Source organism: Eutrigla gurnardus (assembly GCF_963514095.1).
Source record: "Eutrigla gurnardus genome assembly, chromosome: 13".
Taxonomy (NCBI): domain Eukaryota; kingdom Metazoa; phylum Chordata; class Actinopteri; order Perciformes; family Triglidae; genus Eutrigla; species Eutrigla gurnardus.
The window spans coordinates 19,681,796-19,699,998 of NC_139936.1; the positions used below are offsets into that span (position 1 = coordinate 19,681,796).

The following is an 18,203-nucleotide window of genomic DNA, read 5'->3' on the forward strand; positions in this document are numbered from 1 at the left end:
TATCCAACCTTGTTGGCTTTACAGTAAAATAATTAAATAAATAATACACAATCTGACTTGTTAAAATGGATGAATACTTCCAATAACCAATAACATTCTGTAAAACTGAAATCCAGATTAGTGGATGAAGACCACATTTCCTTAAATCTCATCAGTAAAGTAAAAAAACAAACAGGATGTTGTTATTTGTCCGTCAGGCTCCTCATTCCTATCCTGCTTTCAATATAGAGACCAAAGGTGAAGAAAGTGATTTATGTATTGATCTTTGTCCCCAATACTTGAAGACTGGTTTAGTTGTTTGTAATGAAGGGAAAAGAAGACCGCCCTCTTCCTGTCGGGAACCAATGCTGTGACGTCAACATGTAACCTTTACCTGCTTCCACTCATCTCAAAGCTGCCGCTACACTACCTCCGTCATCATCCATTTGTAAAACATCCAATTGTGTTTGTAATTAGAACAGAGACGTTACATTAGGTAAAGAATTTATTATAAAATGTAATACACTATAAAGTGTCAGAAGTACTAAGAACATGGCATTCCAAGACATGCTAAAAGAATGTAACATAAATAGCGACAAAAAAAGACAATGTGTGCAACGTGGTGGTTGGACCGGAGTCTCCGAGGGGGAAAATAGTATATTATATATTTCCTCATCAAACAGAAACATACAGGAGCATTTTAATTGAGGACACTTGTTTCTTTCAGAGCCATCCGGAACAAAAGACACCAAACGGAGACAAAGTTAATAATAATATAGTGATTCCCAGCTTTTACAAAAACATAATATTCACTTCCCTTTCTGAAACATCACTTCTCAGCTTGTATACTGTACAAGGCCATAATAATAATAACAATAATAAGAGGAAGGACCAGTGCGTTTTAGGCACACAACACTGGCAAACAAAATGGTGTTTCTGACCAGTTTAGGACGTTAGATTCCAGCGTGTTTCTGTCCTCACGTTGAGTTTTGCCACCATATCTTTGATTTGTTTGGATATTCTTAGGAGAGATGTGGAGTACATTCATTTTGCCTTGTTGAAGCTGGAATCAACATATTTGGGAGTGAACAGAAAAGTGAGGAGGGCATCGAGGAAACGGGCCTCGACCATCACAGCTGGAAGTCTCGCTGTGTGGATTGGTGAGTTCAGGCCGAGACAAAACCAGCCAGAGAAGAACAGTTTCAGCAATTCAAAGTTTTATCTGTGTGAACACTCAGTAACACTGGAGGGGGAAGTAAAACAGACAGGAAATACTGTACTCTGGCACTTTAGCTCATCTGTTTTCTTTTCTTCTTCTTCTATCAAACTCCTGAAAAAGGCCCTAACTTTTTCGGGATGAAAGACTCCCAACTTCAAACTTCAAAACACCAATATGTGGAAAAAAGGAGCATTCTTGTGCTCACGAACATTAGAAAACACCGGCTTACACAAAAGGACATTTCTGTCGTCAGCAGCCTTTGGCCTTTTTTCAGCTAACAACACTAAACTTAATGCCACCTTTTGCTTTGCGCTTGCCAAGCGGCCGCAGCTTCATGATATCAAAAGATGAAAGTGAAAAAAGACGCGACGCCGCTGTAGGAGCTCACATTTAGTTGACGGGTACAAATCGGACACCGTGGACGGTTACTTGATTGTTGACGTCACCGACGCAGAAAGCTGTTGACGAGGCATCAAAAAGGTGCAGTGTCAGGTGTGTTTACTGGTTATAATAAATACCTTTTCAGCTCAGTAGAAAATGTTTAAAATTTGGTGGCACTTTCTATTCAAAGTAAAGGAAGCTCGGCAGCACCGGAGCTCCACCCTGTCCGCCATGATGACTCTGAACATCTCTTGGCTTCGTGCCGCCCTCGACAGCAAATACATTTTGGTGCTGGGAGGATCAACATCCTTCATTAAGACACACTTTGAGGGGGAAACACATCTGTTTCTATAAGAAAAAACCTAATGTCACTTTGTGTGAATGAACAATAAGTATACAGATTTGTAAGTGGAAACTTTATAGTGACACTTGATTACAAAGGTCCCACAACCGGCTACAATGTCCAAGAAAGAAAATGTACATTTACATTCAGGGCATTTAAAATGCCACGTAAATGTTAAAATGCCACGTAAATGTAACCTCTTTGAAAAGTTCCTGTAAAGGACAAACTTGTCATTTGTAACCAAACTGCACATTAAACAGCAGCAGGATTTGAATGGAAAAGTGACGAGATAATGAATATAAAAAGTCAGTATGCAGACTGAAAAACACTCGATTGTTGCACATTAGCATTAGCCGACAGCTGCATTAAATGTAAAGTATTAAATATTTATAAAGGCTGGATGTCAGTAAAAATACTGATTGCTGCAGCTTAAATTTCAACCATAATATACCTGCTGGAGATGCCCAGCGGATGATTATTTACTCACATTTAAATTGATATCTTTTAGTTTTATCCAACGTTTCAGCAGCTCTTTTAACAAACAAATAACTGTCTCGTGACATTCATACCACATTACGTTGTTCTATCCAGGACACGTCTAGCAAATTATGGGACCCGTAAAGAAGTGTTACTTAAAATTAATTACTAATGAAGAAATAATATTCATACTAAGATGATTGAGTAGAATGGTGTAAACCCTCAAATGTTAATTAAGACATGGATGACGTTGTTTCCCCACAGAGCGTCGCGCTCCACACCGACTCCAATAACATGTTGCACTCCTGAGGCGACTCCCAAACACTAAACAGAAATATGATCTCTGATTTCTGTTTGGTTTTGCCAATAATATGTAATTGTAACGTGAGCCACGCTTTCCTTTTTTCCTTCATCAACCTTTTTGCCAAATGGCCTTTTCCTTTTTAAGACTATAGACTTGATTGACATTTTCATATTCGTGTCAACAAGGCACAGTTCTTCAAATGTTTTGTTTTTAAATAATAACTATGCTATTTGTGCTCTTTAGGGAGGTAGAAGGCCACAAAGGCACTCTGAAAAATGCTGTTGATTCATTAAACACTAAGCTTGAACGGCAAAAATGTCACATCAGTTAAACGGAAGCAAGGAGGGAGATAATATTATATGTAACTGCAGTGGATGGAGTGAGGAAAGATGGCCTCAGCTTTCACTTGGATATGAGAAAACGTCCAAACATGAGGCTGCCATCTTTCTAATCATTCCTTCATGTGGAGATGACGGGTTTTTAAATGTCCTTTCTGTCCTTCAGCTGTAAGATGAGCGAGACTTAAGTGTGCAGTAGAGTCGGAGGGATATTAAAAAGCAGCACGACAAGATTAAGAAGAGAATAAAAGCACAGGGTTCCTCTTTGGAGCTCGGGACGATCTGCTCTTTCACAACATTCATAGTGGAGGGAAAGGTCAGCTGTACAGGTGTGGAGAGCACAAACACAACATCTGGTTCTCACGCCAACTTAATGGAGCGATTAAGGAGCGAGCAGCTGAACGATTGCACTTCATGTTCATTCATACACGAGTCCCGTTTCAGGGGGAAAGGTCACATGGGACTGTCTGACACGTCTGACAGAGAGCCGACCCCGTGCAGTTCAGCGGGATATGACGGAGCTGATGGAGTTGTACGATGTGCCGCCGTTGCAGGTGGGGGGGTAGCCGTTGGCGGCCCCGACCACCGCCTCCATGTTGACCCTGAAAACAGGCGACGCTTTGAGCAGGAAGTCGGCGGCGTCTCGGCGGCCGAGCTCCCTCAGTTTGGCCATCAGCACGCCCACGGTGCTGTTCTCTCGCCCGCTCCACTCCTGCAGCAGCGCCGCGGTCGGGCTGGGCAGCAGCACGGCCTGCTGGGAGTCCGGGTCCGAGTCCAGCTCAGGGCTGCCATTTGGAGTCCCGTTGCTGTGTTTGGCCACCAAGTCTGTGAGGCCCAGGTTCATGGCCAGCAGGCACCAGTCTTTCCCCAGTGCGTCGGGCGGGTCCAGCATGCGGCACAGCTTCCTGCGAGCTAACAGGGGGACGTCTGATATGTGGATGTTCGCTCCCAGAGTCCCCTGCTGGTAGACCTCAGCGCAGCCGAAAGACAGAATGCTGCTGAAGCTCTCTCGGTAGCCGCCCATGGTGTTAGCGAGCGAAGTCTCCCGCTGGACTTGTGCCCGGAAGAAATCTTTGGGTTGGTAGATCATGATGGGGGCGTGGTGCTCCCGCAGCTGCTGAGGACTCAGGTAGTATTTGGCTGTGAGCAGTCCGGGGAGCGTGGAGGACAGCAGGTTCTCCGTTATACTACAGGCGGTGTCCAACAGGGTGTAGCACTTGGCCCGCTCTGACTCGTGCCCGCGCACCTGAATCTCTACCCCTTGGCCGTGGTTGACCAGCAGGATCATGGCCTCCACTCCTCCCTGGCTCACTTTGGCTCCGTTGGTCCACAGGTGGATATCTCCGTCAAAATCCTCCCCGCCCTCCTCCTCGGGCTTCTGCTGGTGGCTCCAGCGACACAGGTTCACCTGCAGTTTGTAAAACAGGCCACAGGGGAACGGGGTCAGGTGCTCCGCGGGGACGAGGCGCACCCCGCCGTAGAGCAGCGACTCCTCCTCCTCTTCTTCGGTCCAGGAGCGGTGGAGGCCGTTGGTCTTGATGAGGGCAGGAATGTCCACCATGGAGGGGTTGGTGGCGTCGCGGGCGCAGATGTCCATGGCGTCCAGGATCTGCAGCAACTCGTCCACGTCGCTCTCAGGGGCCAGAGCCTGCACCTCCTCCAGCCTGTAGCGCCCTCTGTAGTGGTGGATGGCCTTGGGCGTCTCCACGGAGAGCAGCTTGCCGAGGACGTTGCTGCAGAGCCACCGGGGCTCCAGCAGGACAACGTCCTGCACCGTCTCACTCTGCATGATGTTGATCTGTGGGAGCAAACAAGAAGTAAGTTAGACATAAGTTAATATAAGTCATGGATGGTGTGGAGAAACAGAGTGCGGATAAAAAAAATCTGAAAATAAATTGAAATGTGTTAAATAATATCGACAATGATACAAAACAACGTAGAATCAAAAACGGATGGAAAGATGCTGCAGTGATGGTGAACAGGAAACCTGTTTCCTGAGCTCAATCATTCTGGTAAATAACATGTTCCTTCTGCAATTATGCTGAGTAATTGTTTACAGATGAAAAACAAAGGCTCTGCTTTTATTGATTCATGAACAAACAGCGCACTCTGGTGGTAGTTTGATGAACAGACAGTCAAGAAACTGTGATTTAATCTCACAACCATAACAATAACAATAATAACATTATACTTAGATTTTCTTGAGCTCAAAGCAACAAACGTCAAGGTTTAATTTCTGTTTAGCATCAGACTAAATTTGATTCGTGACACGTCTTATCCAGATAAATAATGTTCTTGAAACTATCCTGGTTACGTAAAGTATTAATAAGAATAAATATTTGTTTTTCCACTTCTGTTATTTACAGAGAAGCTAATTAGGGAATATTGTTTTATGTGAATTTAATCAAACCAAAACACTGTTATAATACATATTTTACATTTTTTTCCATGTGGGATTATTTTGTTGGGAAGCTCTTTAGGCATGTAAATCATATCCTCCCATGATCCTAACTTTTATTTTCCTGCAGTTACGTCCAGTCTGGTGAAAGAACCACCCACCTCCCCCATGCTGTGCAGCTGCAGGGCCAGCGTGCGGAGATGATCCTGGCTGACCAGAGGGTTGATGTGCTCCTGGACGTCGCTCACAAACTGCTGCCATGACGTCAGCTGGTTGGGTCCGCTCAGCTTCCTCCAGGTCGGCAGCGTGGTCAGCAGACGCTCCGACAGCAGCGTCATGGGACTACACGTCTGCAGCAACCAAGGATGGCCGATTAATACGTTATTAAATGACAAATGAAGAAGGAAAATGCTCCACATTCAAACGCTGGAATTCAGTTTGTTGGCTGTAGAAATCATGAAAAAAAAACACTTTCATGTATGATGATTAAAGAAATTGTGGTACTTTCAACCAGGAAAAAAAAATGTATTTCCATACAAATACCGTCTTTTTTATCTATGAATTGCTCTGTATGCATGTGCTCTTTGATCAGGATAGGTAACGACAGCTAAAGACAAAGTGTTTGTATGAATGTGTGTGTGTTTGCTCACAGAGATGATGTTGGCGCGAAGCTCCTGCAGGTGATTCCTCAGCAGCTTTATGTCTTTGGCGTTTGAGGCTCCGGCGTCCATCACAAACAGCTGGTCGCTGATCTGCAGGTCGACCCCGAACCTGGACGTTAAAAACAACAAAGACTCTCTTTAAGGAGTGCTGAGATGTATGAATGAATGCTGTAAAGGTGGGGGACAGTCAACTTCTACACCTGACATTTATCACTGTCAAACATATGTGATTTCAGTATGTATAATATTATATTTTGTTTCCCATAGCAACGAATGCTGAGGCTCCTGGGTAGTATAGTAGTGTATTAAAAAACACTTTAAGTCAATTAATTACAGGACCATTTACCTCGTCAGATCTTATTAAATAAATAAGAGGGATGATGAAACATGTCCATTTCCATCTGTTGTGCTCTGGTTTGACTACCAACCTGTTCCTGACTTCCTTGAGCAGCGCGTTCTCCTTGTCGTAGGTGAACTCTCCGGAGAAAGCTCTGGGGATGTCAGCGAGGTCGGCATGCGTCGCCACCAGCACGACCGTGAGCGGCTGCTGGACCCGACCTCCGAACGCTGGCGGCAGACAGGAAGACACAAGTTCAGTGCAGGAAAGTACATTCAATCAAGTACTGTACTCAAGTACAATGTTGATGTACTTTACTTTAGTATTTTTTGTTTTCTATGTGGTGTTGTGGGGGAAGTGACCCTGTCGCTAAGCAACCATGACCACACATTGGTGTAACTTTATTTTTTTCCTCAGAGTGATGACGAAAGTGTAAAGGAATTAGTCATTGGGTATTGGGTAGTTCACAACTATGAACTTATTTGAGTAGGTTACTTTGGGTAGGTTACTTTAAATATATTTTCATGCTAATACTTTTGTATTCTGCAGTACATTTTTAATGCAGTACTTTTACTGTTACTTTTTAGTGTTAACTATAATTATAAATAATTGTCAGATGTCAAAAAACAACCTTTTATAAGCTTAATGTTGACATTAAGAAAAAGGTATTCTCTCAACAACGATCTATTACTGAGATTCAACACAATAATTATGGCTTTTACCTTAGTTGCATTAAAAAAAAAAGTTAATATTTGGCGATAATGTCAAATATATGCGTGTATTTCAGGATGAACAGGACATATTTCAACATCCCATCCAGGAATCCGGTGACGGTAGAAGGCGGTGGGCTCACCGATGTTGTCCTGAGGCAGGTTGAGGGCTTTCAGCAGGTTCAGCCAGTAGGTGATGTGTCCCAGCTGGGTCTCGTACGGCTCCTCCAGGCTGAACAGGACCACGTGGATCGCCGTGGCGTCGTTGGCTGCAAAGTAGTCGTAGGAGCAGTAATAGACTGGGTTCCCCGAGAACTCCCACACGCTGAACTCCCCCACACCTACAGAGAGGGAAATGAGGGACATGTTATTATCATCGCCGAGCTCGTTATTCAAGGTATTCCCCGCGTCATGCTCCGGTTGTGGTTTAAAGGAAGCAGTCTTCTCACCGTGGATGCTGCTCTGCTGGATGTCGATGGCCTTCGTGGCCTGGTCGTCAGCTGTGGACAGAGCATTGTGGACGGGGGAGAAGACCTCCAGGACCCCTTTGGTCAGGCTGGGCTCGAACATCATGCTGCGACTCCGCACGCTCACGTTCTCACAGCCGGGGTACAGGTTGGAAATGCTCACCGACACTAAACCCACAGCAGAGGGACATTATGGAAACTGTTCATCAGGGTCAGATTATATATCATATTGATGTTCTACAATATTTAAAAATATAATATTCAAGGTTTTTTTTTCAACATTCAATTGTATAATGATCTTTTTTTTTACTTTCAGACTGATTGGCGTTCAATTGTGTATCATTTCATTGTTACAAAGTTGAGGTTTTGATGCTTTTGTCTAAGCATAAACTTTTAGTGTGTAAGCAATTGAAAAACACAAACAAAAACTAACCTTAATATGATTTAATTATATTTAAAATCTGTGAAAACAATAGCTGGAAGCAGGAAGCAGGTGGTTTCTTTCAGGAGAAACTGAACACAGATCAGACCAGAGCACCGCTACATAACACAACATGGGAAACAGATTCTAACTACAACGTGAGGGAAAGTTGCTTAGATGTGGTATCAATTCTCAACAGATTAAATATAAGGGAGGAGTAAATGTTCCATAAATCCCAATTGTACTTGTGTGTCTCAATAAACACTTGAATAGTGAAATATTGTCAGATTATTACTATCTGCACAAAGAACAAAGTGAGCTCAAGTCTGCATGACTTCTGCTCTTTACAAGAATAAACAGACCTGCTTTGCCATCTCCAGTCAGATTTTTATCACAATAACTGCTCACTTTCAAACACATGGTGGTGCTATTTTCTTTGCAAATAAAATCCACAATGCAGAACAACATTTGGATTTCCTTCACGCTCCGACGGACCACACCTACAGTTTGTTTACTGTCAAAAAATGATTTTTTTTTGGTGCAGTTTGGTGTTAGTTTAGCGTCATACTGCCTCATTTGGACATAATCTGAGGTGCAGCCAAATGTCACATGGATTCAGTCATTTTGGCGGTGAAGAGCTTTCTGAGTACGGGGAAACTGCTGCAGATGGAATTCGACATCAGGTTTTTTTCCCTCGCAGCCAGTAAATGTTCTCAGTCTTAAACAATCAGCCAAGCACCGAAGTGAACACATGGGGAGTGAGTGCGGCAACATTTATGGTCTTGATCAATACAGCACTTCCGAGCGGGTCACCTCCGAAAACGAACCAAACGTTCTCCCAACCCAAAAGGAGAAGAGAGAAGCTGTTCTGTTCTCTGCTCACCACAAATAGGTTTTTCCTCCAGGACTCAGTGACTCATGTATTCACATTGTAAAATGACAGCTGTAAAAGCATCAAATGAGAACATGTCAACTGAAATGAATCGCCTGGTTTTATGTTGGAACTCTTTTTTTAATATAAGAGCTGCTGTTGGTTCGGACTTCAGGGATGCAATATATCTGTGTCAACACCTTCTCTCTTTATGACGGGACTGAACATCGCACAAGAAAGGGCCATTTATAAGAGCCTCTTCTCTGGCTCTTTTCATAAAAAGTGGATGAATAAAAGAAGATCAGTCTCACTCAATAAGCTGAAGCACGACCAACCTTAAAGGACAGAAATCAATGCAGAGTGTAGAATAGTGCCGGGTGTCATGCTGCGGTGTGTTGCCGACAGCATCACCAAGCAACAAACGTTGACGGAGGTAAATGTGCGTTGAAAGTCGAGCTGAGATGAAAATATCTCTTTAAACCTTTGAGATCACGTTCCTGCTCATATTGTGCTCCTATTTAACAATATGCATAAAAAAAAGAAAAAAATGTTTCCAATTTTCTTTCTACCTGGAAACAACATTTAACACGTTTACATCAGTAATTACCAAACAATAACATCATGACATCCATCCATCAATCAATCTGAAACTTCAGGACAAATTTGTTTCGACCAAATGAAATTCCTGCCAATGTTCCGCCTGCTTGTCCTGTTTCACTCACAGATACGTCGTCAGAAGCTAGGAACTCTTGGAATGCCGTGTCAGCTCGACATTAATGTGACTTAGACTTTCTTGTGGCTTACAAAAGAACAAAATTGATGCACGTTCTCAAAAGAAATCTAAAAAACTAGACGGACGACGTGGTGACGACCACTCGTTCCCCCTCAGCTCTGCTCTTTTGTGCTCCACTGTGGACTCGTGTCACGTATCGCTGCAGATAGAACACAGAGTCAATAAAGGCCGTTACTGAGCTGGAATCGGAAGAACAAGAAAAAAAGAAGCTCTTTCAACCCCTCTGCAGCTCTGACAGAGGCTGCAGATTTCCAGATAGTATAGAGGACGGGATCGGTAACACTACACGGCTCACGTAACCGGCCATTATCTGAGCGAGCATCACGTCTGTCTGGGAGGTAATGGCCCTGAGCGCCACCAAAACAGAGCAGTTAAAGGAAACACAATGGCCTATATGTGTGTGTGTGTGTGTGTGGGGCAGACGGAGTGAAAATGCAGAGACATCCTGGTGAAAGCAGGTGTTTTCTACATTTTGCTTTCAGCTCATTCACCTCGGTGTCAGATCAGTGAGGTGTGTGTTGCCGCCATGTGATCACGTCGTCCACACTTCTATCTTTGACCCACTAGGGGTCACCGAAGTAAGGGGTCATTCTCAACAAACAACATCCATAAACACATTCTCTGTACTACATCACTATGTACTGTATGTTCATTGAGGTTGACCATTGTTTATAAACTGAGCTGCTAGTGAAGCCAGGATGCAAAGATTTTTCGTAGAAAAGTCTGGTGAAATTTGTCTTTGGTGGATAAATAGGCAAGATGACCAATGAAAAGAAATAAATACTCCCCAACAGGCAACAAACCTCATCCTGCTTCTCATCTAACGTCTTCATTTCTTACTCTCCTTTCTAAATTGTAGCAACTCACTGTGCGAGTGCAATGTTAAACTACAACCAATAGTCAAACTTAACAAATAAGACACCAAGTGTTGGTAAACTGGAATTATTGTTCAAAATATCTGCTGCACGTTATGATGAATGATGGCTGTCTGAAAATGGGGAATGCTGCAGCTATGCACGGGATAGAACGGCTAATTCATTATTCTGGCAGAATAAATCATTCTGGTCGGCGGCAGGTGGGAGCTTAATCTTGTGAAGGATTATCTCAGCCTCACCGGAGCCGTTTGTCACCTACCGGCAGGTTTGGAGTTGACGGGGGAGTTGGGGTGGCGGCTCGTATTGGTCATGCGTGTCCTCTTCCTCCTGAAGAAGCTGCGGAGGATGCCGCATTTCAGAGACTCCAGCATGGTGCTCTTCCCGGCCCCGGAGTGTCCGAACAGCTTCAGCTTGATCCTGGGCTGGACGGTCTGAGTGGGCCGCAGCTGCTGGATGTAGCTCAGTTTGTGGTTGTCCTGAACAAATAAATATATATAATATTAAACAAATATAATATAAAATATACTATAATATAAAAACAAAAACACCACAGAGGAGGAACAGGGCACATTAGAAAGAGCTGTTGGCGTTTGTATATGATTTCCATAAATAGAGCTAGTAGAGCTAATTATGAGGGCAAATATGGGTTCTGATTTTAATATTATTATTCAGTGTTTGTGACATTCAAATGAGTCTGTTTTGGAGTTAATCCTCTTATTATTATTATTTAGATCAACTTGTTAGAAGTTTAGCCGTGTAAGAAACATGCTGTGTGTGAAACAACACATAACATTTGTGAACATAAAAGACAGCCTCCAATAGGTGAGTCATGTATCAGAAGTGGTTTCAAATAGTGCGAGTGGTTGTGTGGGGTATGAAAAGCACTCTTTACTCCCACCTGGGTCACATTAACACACATTCATTAAATAAACTGCTATTCACATCTGAGCCGAATAAAACTCATCAATGTTTTCTCTTTTAAAGTTGGAGGAACAGGACAGTGTTGTTTTTTTCCTCCGCTCCGGTTTCTCAGGAAGTCAGAAACTGGCATCGACGTGCCAAAGAGTCTCGAATTAGCCCAGCATATGCAGAGGATGACTGTTTTCACAGTTGCTGCTGTCATGTTTTCACGCCCTGCACTGAATCTCAGCGGGTTTTCTGGAAGCGAACTTGGTAACATCTAGCTTTAGGTGTTCTGATGGATATCTAGTCTGGGAACACTGGAGTTTACTCGCTGTACGACTCTGGACCAAAGAGTTGAGAGAAGCTGAACGTCATAGTCCTGTTGAAGTACCTTTGAGCAAAGCACCGACGCCATACCGGCTCATTCAATATGCTTCAAGTCAGTCAGAAAGCGGAGATGCAACATTCACACAGCATGATAAACTTCTGAAGCTGCAACTCCATAAAGACTATTTTGCCATCCTGGTTCCTCAGCTCTAAAATACAGACGAGCAGCATCTGATTCTTATTTAAAGAGAAAAACCCTGATAATCTATTCTACCTGTATGAGGAGAAGTGCTGCCACAAACTGTCTAAAGATGGTTGAATGCTAAAATCTAACAGCTTACTGACGTCTCTCTCCACACCTCGGCACTGAAATAAACCAAGTGTGATGAGCGTTTGTGAAACCTGGTTCTGCATCACGACTTTTCTTTCCTCCCCTCGTTGGATTTCAATCGCGGAAAACATTTATTGATCAGTTACGTGGCGTCGTGCTTCACCTTTTTGAGCTTTCCCAACAAAGAAACGATGAGCTCGTGTTGATCAGTGTGAGCCAAATCCTCGGCCGTCTTTCCGTCCTGAAAGAGAGAAGACAAAGAGAAAAGGGGATGGATATCTGTGCACGGATTGTCCCTCACATTAGGTTTGTTGGACACTCAAGTGTCTCTCATACACATTTTATTTGTTGGCATCTCATAAGGGAAGCCTAATATCTTCGTTTTAGAACAAGGCTGCTACTGTCATACTGTCAACAACAACATCTAACCTTTTAATGAAAAATAAACATATAATGTTATAATCTGCTGATAGCGCTGCATGATTATAGTTACAAACACTTATACACAAGTAGCCATAATGCTTTATAACAATAATCATAAGACATCATAAAGCACTTGAGGTCAAGTATGATAATACTCCATAAAACACTTATCATAGTGCATTATAATTCCCATTGTTGTGATACATTATAGTCTTTTCATAATGCATTATAATCACTGTTATAATGTGATTAAGAGTTCTCTCAGTGGTGATGGTTTGCTTTAAGTAACATTCTACACACACACACACACACACACACACACACACACACACACACACACACACACACACACACACACACACACACACACACACACACACACACACACACACACACACACACACACACACACACACACACACACACACACACACACACACACACACACACACACACACACACTTCATCCCTCCTTCCAGCTCTACAACTGCCCTCATTTGTTACTCTCTCCCTACATTCTCCTGAACACGGCGACACAGAAACACCACAGTCCTGACAACTTTCCTGTCCCTTTCAGTAACGCAGCCATCTGTCAGCGGTCGGCTCTGGCTGCTGCTGCTCCACAGGGACAAGCAGCATCGACAGCCGGAAACGCCCACAGAGAGCTTCCTACCTCTGCAGGCCAGTACGGCAAAGCACGCTCATCTGGGTTTCTCATGAAGAGACACTGATTGTTTTATATAGAAAAACAACAATACTCACTAAAGAACGTGTCTGGCTTCATATTCTTCTTAGTTGTATCATTTTAAGAGCACAGAAATGTGAATGCAGCTGGAACCAAAAGATGACCCCTTGTGTGATTTACATGAGAGCAAATTGATGGGCATCACCCTTACAGATGGCAGGGTGTTACAACTACTATCGCTGCTTGGCAACTGGCAGAGAGAGGGTGATATAAAATGAATATTAAAATATTAGATCATCTATAATACCTCTTCTGGGGAAGAAGAGGCAGGATGACATACAACAGCGGATGGAAATTAAATTCAAACTCACAATGCTAGCTGACCCTACTGAGCCACACATGCATTCTACTGGATTCAACTGCATCCATTGACATGTTATAATGGAGCAAATGGTAGAAATGAAGCCCTGAGCTCACTTTCAGCTGCTCCACAAGAAACCTCTGACCAGCAGGCCACTGGACGATGAATAATACATCTCAATATGTGCTTTTAGATTAAACATGCACAGCACCTCAGCTGTCATACAATATTAACAGCTAGAGAATGCAGAGAGAGAAAAAGAAAGCTCAGTGTAGGACGTCTGGCCTCTTGAAACAACACTTTTAATAACTGAATATCTGAAATGATATTTGCTCACCAGAGCAGAGCGAAAAAGTGCTTTAACTAAAAGAAATAATTCAACTTAGAAACAGCACCACACTTTGGTCTCTTCCATGAATTTCAAAGCCAGATGTGTAAAACTGGTGTAAGATTATGACAAAGAATACTCAAAGAACCGATGAACTCCGGATCAGAATTAGGATTTAAACAAGTCTTCAGTTTGTTCATTGATTTAAATCTGCTAACATTATACAACACTTTATTGACACCAAGAGGTCAAATTCACAATAGGATAACAAAATAATCTGATATAATAATCTAAACTTTTTCCCCACTTATACCAATGTTAGTTAAAGTTAGGGTATATGCCAATACTCATTATTTCATATTGATCTGATATCTGCTCTCTACATCCTTAAGTATATTTTAAATCCGTAAACCGTACAGCTGCAAACTGCCACTATTTCCATTATCCATTCATATTTATTCCATTGATATTTTCTCGATAAATCGTTTTTGTCGTAAAAACCTTTAAGCTTTAAACCCAGCGCGGCAGAGATTGTGGAAAAGGAAGGCGGTGCAGCTCAGTATCAGGAGGGCAGCGCTAATAACGTATTTCTGCCGATTAAATCCAGCTCGAGTTAAAAAGCTGCCGTCAGCTTTTCTACTTCCATTAAGTGTGCGTGTAAGAAGTGAGCAGCGACGACACGCTCTGCAGGTCAAGCAGGAAATTAACAGCTCGCCAACAAAAGGACAAATGGAGACGTTTTCAGTTAAACTATGTGAGTTATGTCACGTATGTTGCTAATCCATTTTATTCAACCACGGCAGACAGTTTTAGAAGATGTACATTATAAAATGTCACGGTGGCAAATTCTCTCCACGTACCGATGCATTCAGCTCTACTGACAGCAGCCTTCTTCATATAAAACCCAGTTTACACAGTATAATTAATGAAAATGCCAAGAAGCTGCGACTCATGTTTAGCTACCGTTGCTGTAAAGTGAAGGTGAAGGTGAACAGAAGGCAGCAGAGCGGTGACTTACGTTGGTGACGGCGTCAATGTTGGCTCCAGCCAGGCAGAGATGACGGACAACCTCGAGGCTCCCGTTGTTAGCAGCCAGGTGGAGGGGAGTTCTGCCATACTGGATGAAGACAGAAAAACATGACAGCCTGTCATTTAAAAAAGAACCCTGCAAAGCCTGGAACCGACACACAGGTTACTCAGCAGAATGTTCCGTCAATTTTCATGTCAAGTGGAAAATAACAGGAGGACGGTCCTCCAGGGTGAGACACGGCTGGGAGAAGAATGTCTGGTCCACCTTATATAATCCAAAATACAAAAGCCCAAGTTCTACCATCTGCATCCACATTTCCATCCGCCCATGGCCATAAAAGGTCCGCGTGAAGGATCCTCAAGGTCATGTCCACATGGATATGGGCAATATGATTTGGGTTTCTACGAAGCACTGAACATGGATACACAGTTCTTGTTTATATGACACTTGTTGTATGTAAACACAGATTGTCGGCTCGTACAAATGCATATTAAACAGGTAGATGATGATTGTGTCACACAGATGCAGAGAGGATAACTTATAACTCCCGCAGGATTTGAGATCAAGGCTCTGATGCTGGAAGTAAATAAATATTAATAACTACAGTTCATAGTCTGGTATTGTGATAATATACGACGTACGGTGATAAAACAGGCTAGAAAAATGATTTATTATGCCGTCAATCACTGGAATAGCTGTCCACTACATAGTCCTATAGTGAATCCTCAGTGAATTTTGCACAAAATGTAAATGACTGACAATCAGGACACAAAGTTTGTTGCAACAGGCTTAATATGCTGTGAAAGGTTGGATTAGATTCGCTCAATCAGCACATGAATTAATGAGTTATAGCCAAAAATGTGTGTAGTGAGATTTGACCTTTGACCATCAAATTCACTGTTGTACGTTTGAGCCAAATCTTTAGAAATTCCAAGGTGCTGGCTTAACCAAACTGTTTATCTTGCAATAATAATCTTGTGGTCACAGTGCTCTCTGTCGTTTACCACAATACAGTAATAATCAATAACCTACCCTATTTTTCACCACACCAAACACTGACACTGGAAAGTATCAAAACCCACGAATATGCTTGTTTGCAAGCACCGTTTCAATCAATTCCCCTTTGTCACAACTTGGGGAAAAACAAGACGGCATTCTTCCCGTTTTATTCTGCTGTAAACAGAACAGGAGACGTTGTTCGATTCCACCCGTCTCATTTTTCTCCCCAGTGTCTGCAGCCGACGGTGGAGACAAATCCAGGCCCGGACTGTGATGTGCTGCTGTAGATAAGCTTGAAAAAAAAAAATCTGCGACTGAAAATAATGAATAAATCAAAACATCTCCGACAGCGCTGTCTGCTCACAATGCACATCGCTCCCCTGAACTATTCTGGGAAAATAAGGTTTCCGTGGATGTGGAAGAAGCAGAGGGTGCTTCCAGCGTCTGACAAGAGCAATCCCATCGCAGAATACATTAAAATGGATTACATCAAAACAAAAGTGAAGAAGGCAGAAACATGGGGGAAGTCGTGCCTGGCAGAGAGGCAAATATAAAGCAGGTATATGAGAACGCCCTTAAAGGACCAGTTCACCCAAAAAAGAAAAAAGCACACAAAAAAAGACCTAAATACTTTTACAAGCAATGTACTGAATGCCAGGTATTACAGAAACATTTGCTTTCTATGTTTATTTATCCGGGTGTTTGGCCTGCGATCAGTGGTCATTAATCTGCAGCTGAAACAAACCCTCTGCTCTGTTGGGAAGGCTTTCCACCACATGTTGGAACCTGGCTGCTGGGATTTACTCCCGTTCAGCCAAAAGAGCATTACTGAGGTCCAACACTGATGCTGTTGGGTGGAGTTGAGGCTCTGTGCAGTTCTTCCACACCAAACCGTGCATGAGGTCAAGTTGAAACATTACCCTCATTTAGAACTAGTGTGAAACCAGTGTGGAATGGATAGGGGTGTCCACATACTTCTGGCCCTACGCAGTATTATTATAATAATAAAATACAATATGGATAAATACATTTCAATAAAGTAAAACTTAGAAAACATACTTTTTGAAGAATGATTTAAAAACAGTGATAGATTAAGTGACGCTAATCTCTACAGGTAAATCATTGCACAGCTATTAGCTACAAGCTGCCAGCTAAGGCTTGGCCATGTTGAGAGAAATCAAAATGCTCCAAATCTCATGTTATGCAGTGGTTTGTCCTCACCTTGTTGGGGATGTCCAGGCTGGCCTTAGCGCTGCAGATCGCTGTGACGACAGGCAGATTTCCATCCTTACAGGCGATGTGCAGCGGCGTGTTGCCATGGCGATCCTGCTGGTCAAGGTGACAGTGGTGTCTGAGGAGGCAGCGGACCACATCAACCTGACACCTCCGTACAGCCAGGTGGAGGGCTGTGTGTCCGTCCTACACACACACACACACACACACACACACACACACACACACACACACACACACACACACACACACACACACACACACACACACACACACACACACACACACACACACACACACACACACACACACACACACACACACACACACACACACACACACACACACACACACACACAGTGAGGGCTTGTTTCCACAGACAGAGAGATATCATCATAACAAAGACCAAAAAGCACATTTTGCTGGAGCAGATCGGCCGGGTGGACACATGGTTGCTGGTGCGTGTTGTAGTTTTATCCTTGCTCTAACGTTACGGCTGTCAGAGTGGTGACAAGCTCATCCATACAAAGTATGAAGCAAGCATCCTCGGCTTGGTGCTCATGGTGAAAAAAACAAACGATAGATAGCAGCCCGAATGGATAATAAAAAGCAAAGGGATGATGCTAGTCTATCACACATCAGTGGTAAGATTGGTGATATGTTGTCATAGAAACATTTTTAAAAAAGCAATTTGAGTGCTTTTTAGATGAAACTGGGATGAAGCGCTCCCCAGCGCCCTGCGGGAGCTTCTTTGCCAGGTTGAGACGCTGTGTGGGGAGAGGCCCTTAATCCTCCAGAGTCACATTATTGAATGTCGGTCCTTCAACACATTTGTGTTCAGCTTCATGTGAAAATAACCGCAGGGAAAGTGCATTGCAGAAATGAAAGCATTCAATCCGTCTGTGATGCCCTGAGAGGTGACATGTACCGCCTGTTTTTATTGGCCTTGTTTTAAACCCACCTCCCAATGAGGTCCCCGAGAGCAAGGCGAGAATCTCACACATCTTC

At 43.1% G+C, this 18,203-nt stretch overlaps 1 protein-coding gene across 1 annotated transcript in view; it reads right to left on the reverse strand.

The window, feature by feature from the left end:
- Positions 1-468: 468 nt before the first annotated feature.
- Positions 469-18,203, reverse strand: part of dapk1 (death-associated protein kinase 1) — a 64,885-nt gene continuing 47,150 nt past the window's right edge. Inside the window, exons 17-26 of the mRNA XM_084025472.1 lie at positions 17,184-17,381; positions 14,952-15,050; positions 12,300-12,377; positions 10,835-11,051; positions 7,598-7,783; positions 7,292-7,489; positions 6,530-6,668; positions 6,090-6,210; positions 5,601-5,789; positions 469-4,839 (exon numbers count right to left, since the gene is read on the reverse strand). Coding sequence (XP_083881598.1) covers positions 3,544-4,839; positions 5,601-5,789; positions 6,090-6,210; positions 6,530-6,668; positions 7,292-7,489; positions 7,598-7,783; positions 10,835-11,051; positions 12,300-12,377; positions 14,952-15,050; positions 17,184-17,381 — 2,721 coding nt within the window. The 3' untranslated portion in view covers positions 469-3,543. The remainder of the gene's footprint in view (positions 4,840-5,600; positions 5,790-6,089; positions 6,211-6,529; positions 6,669-7,291; positions 7,490-7,597; positions 7,784-10,834; positions 11,052-12,299; positions 12,378-14,951; positions 15,051-17,183; positions 17,382-18,203) is intronic.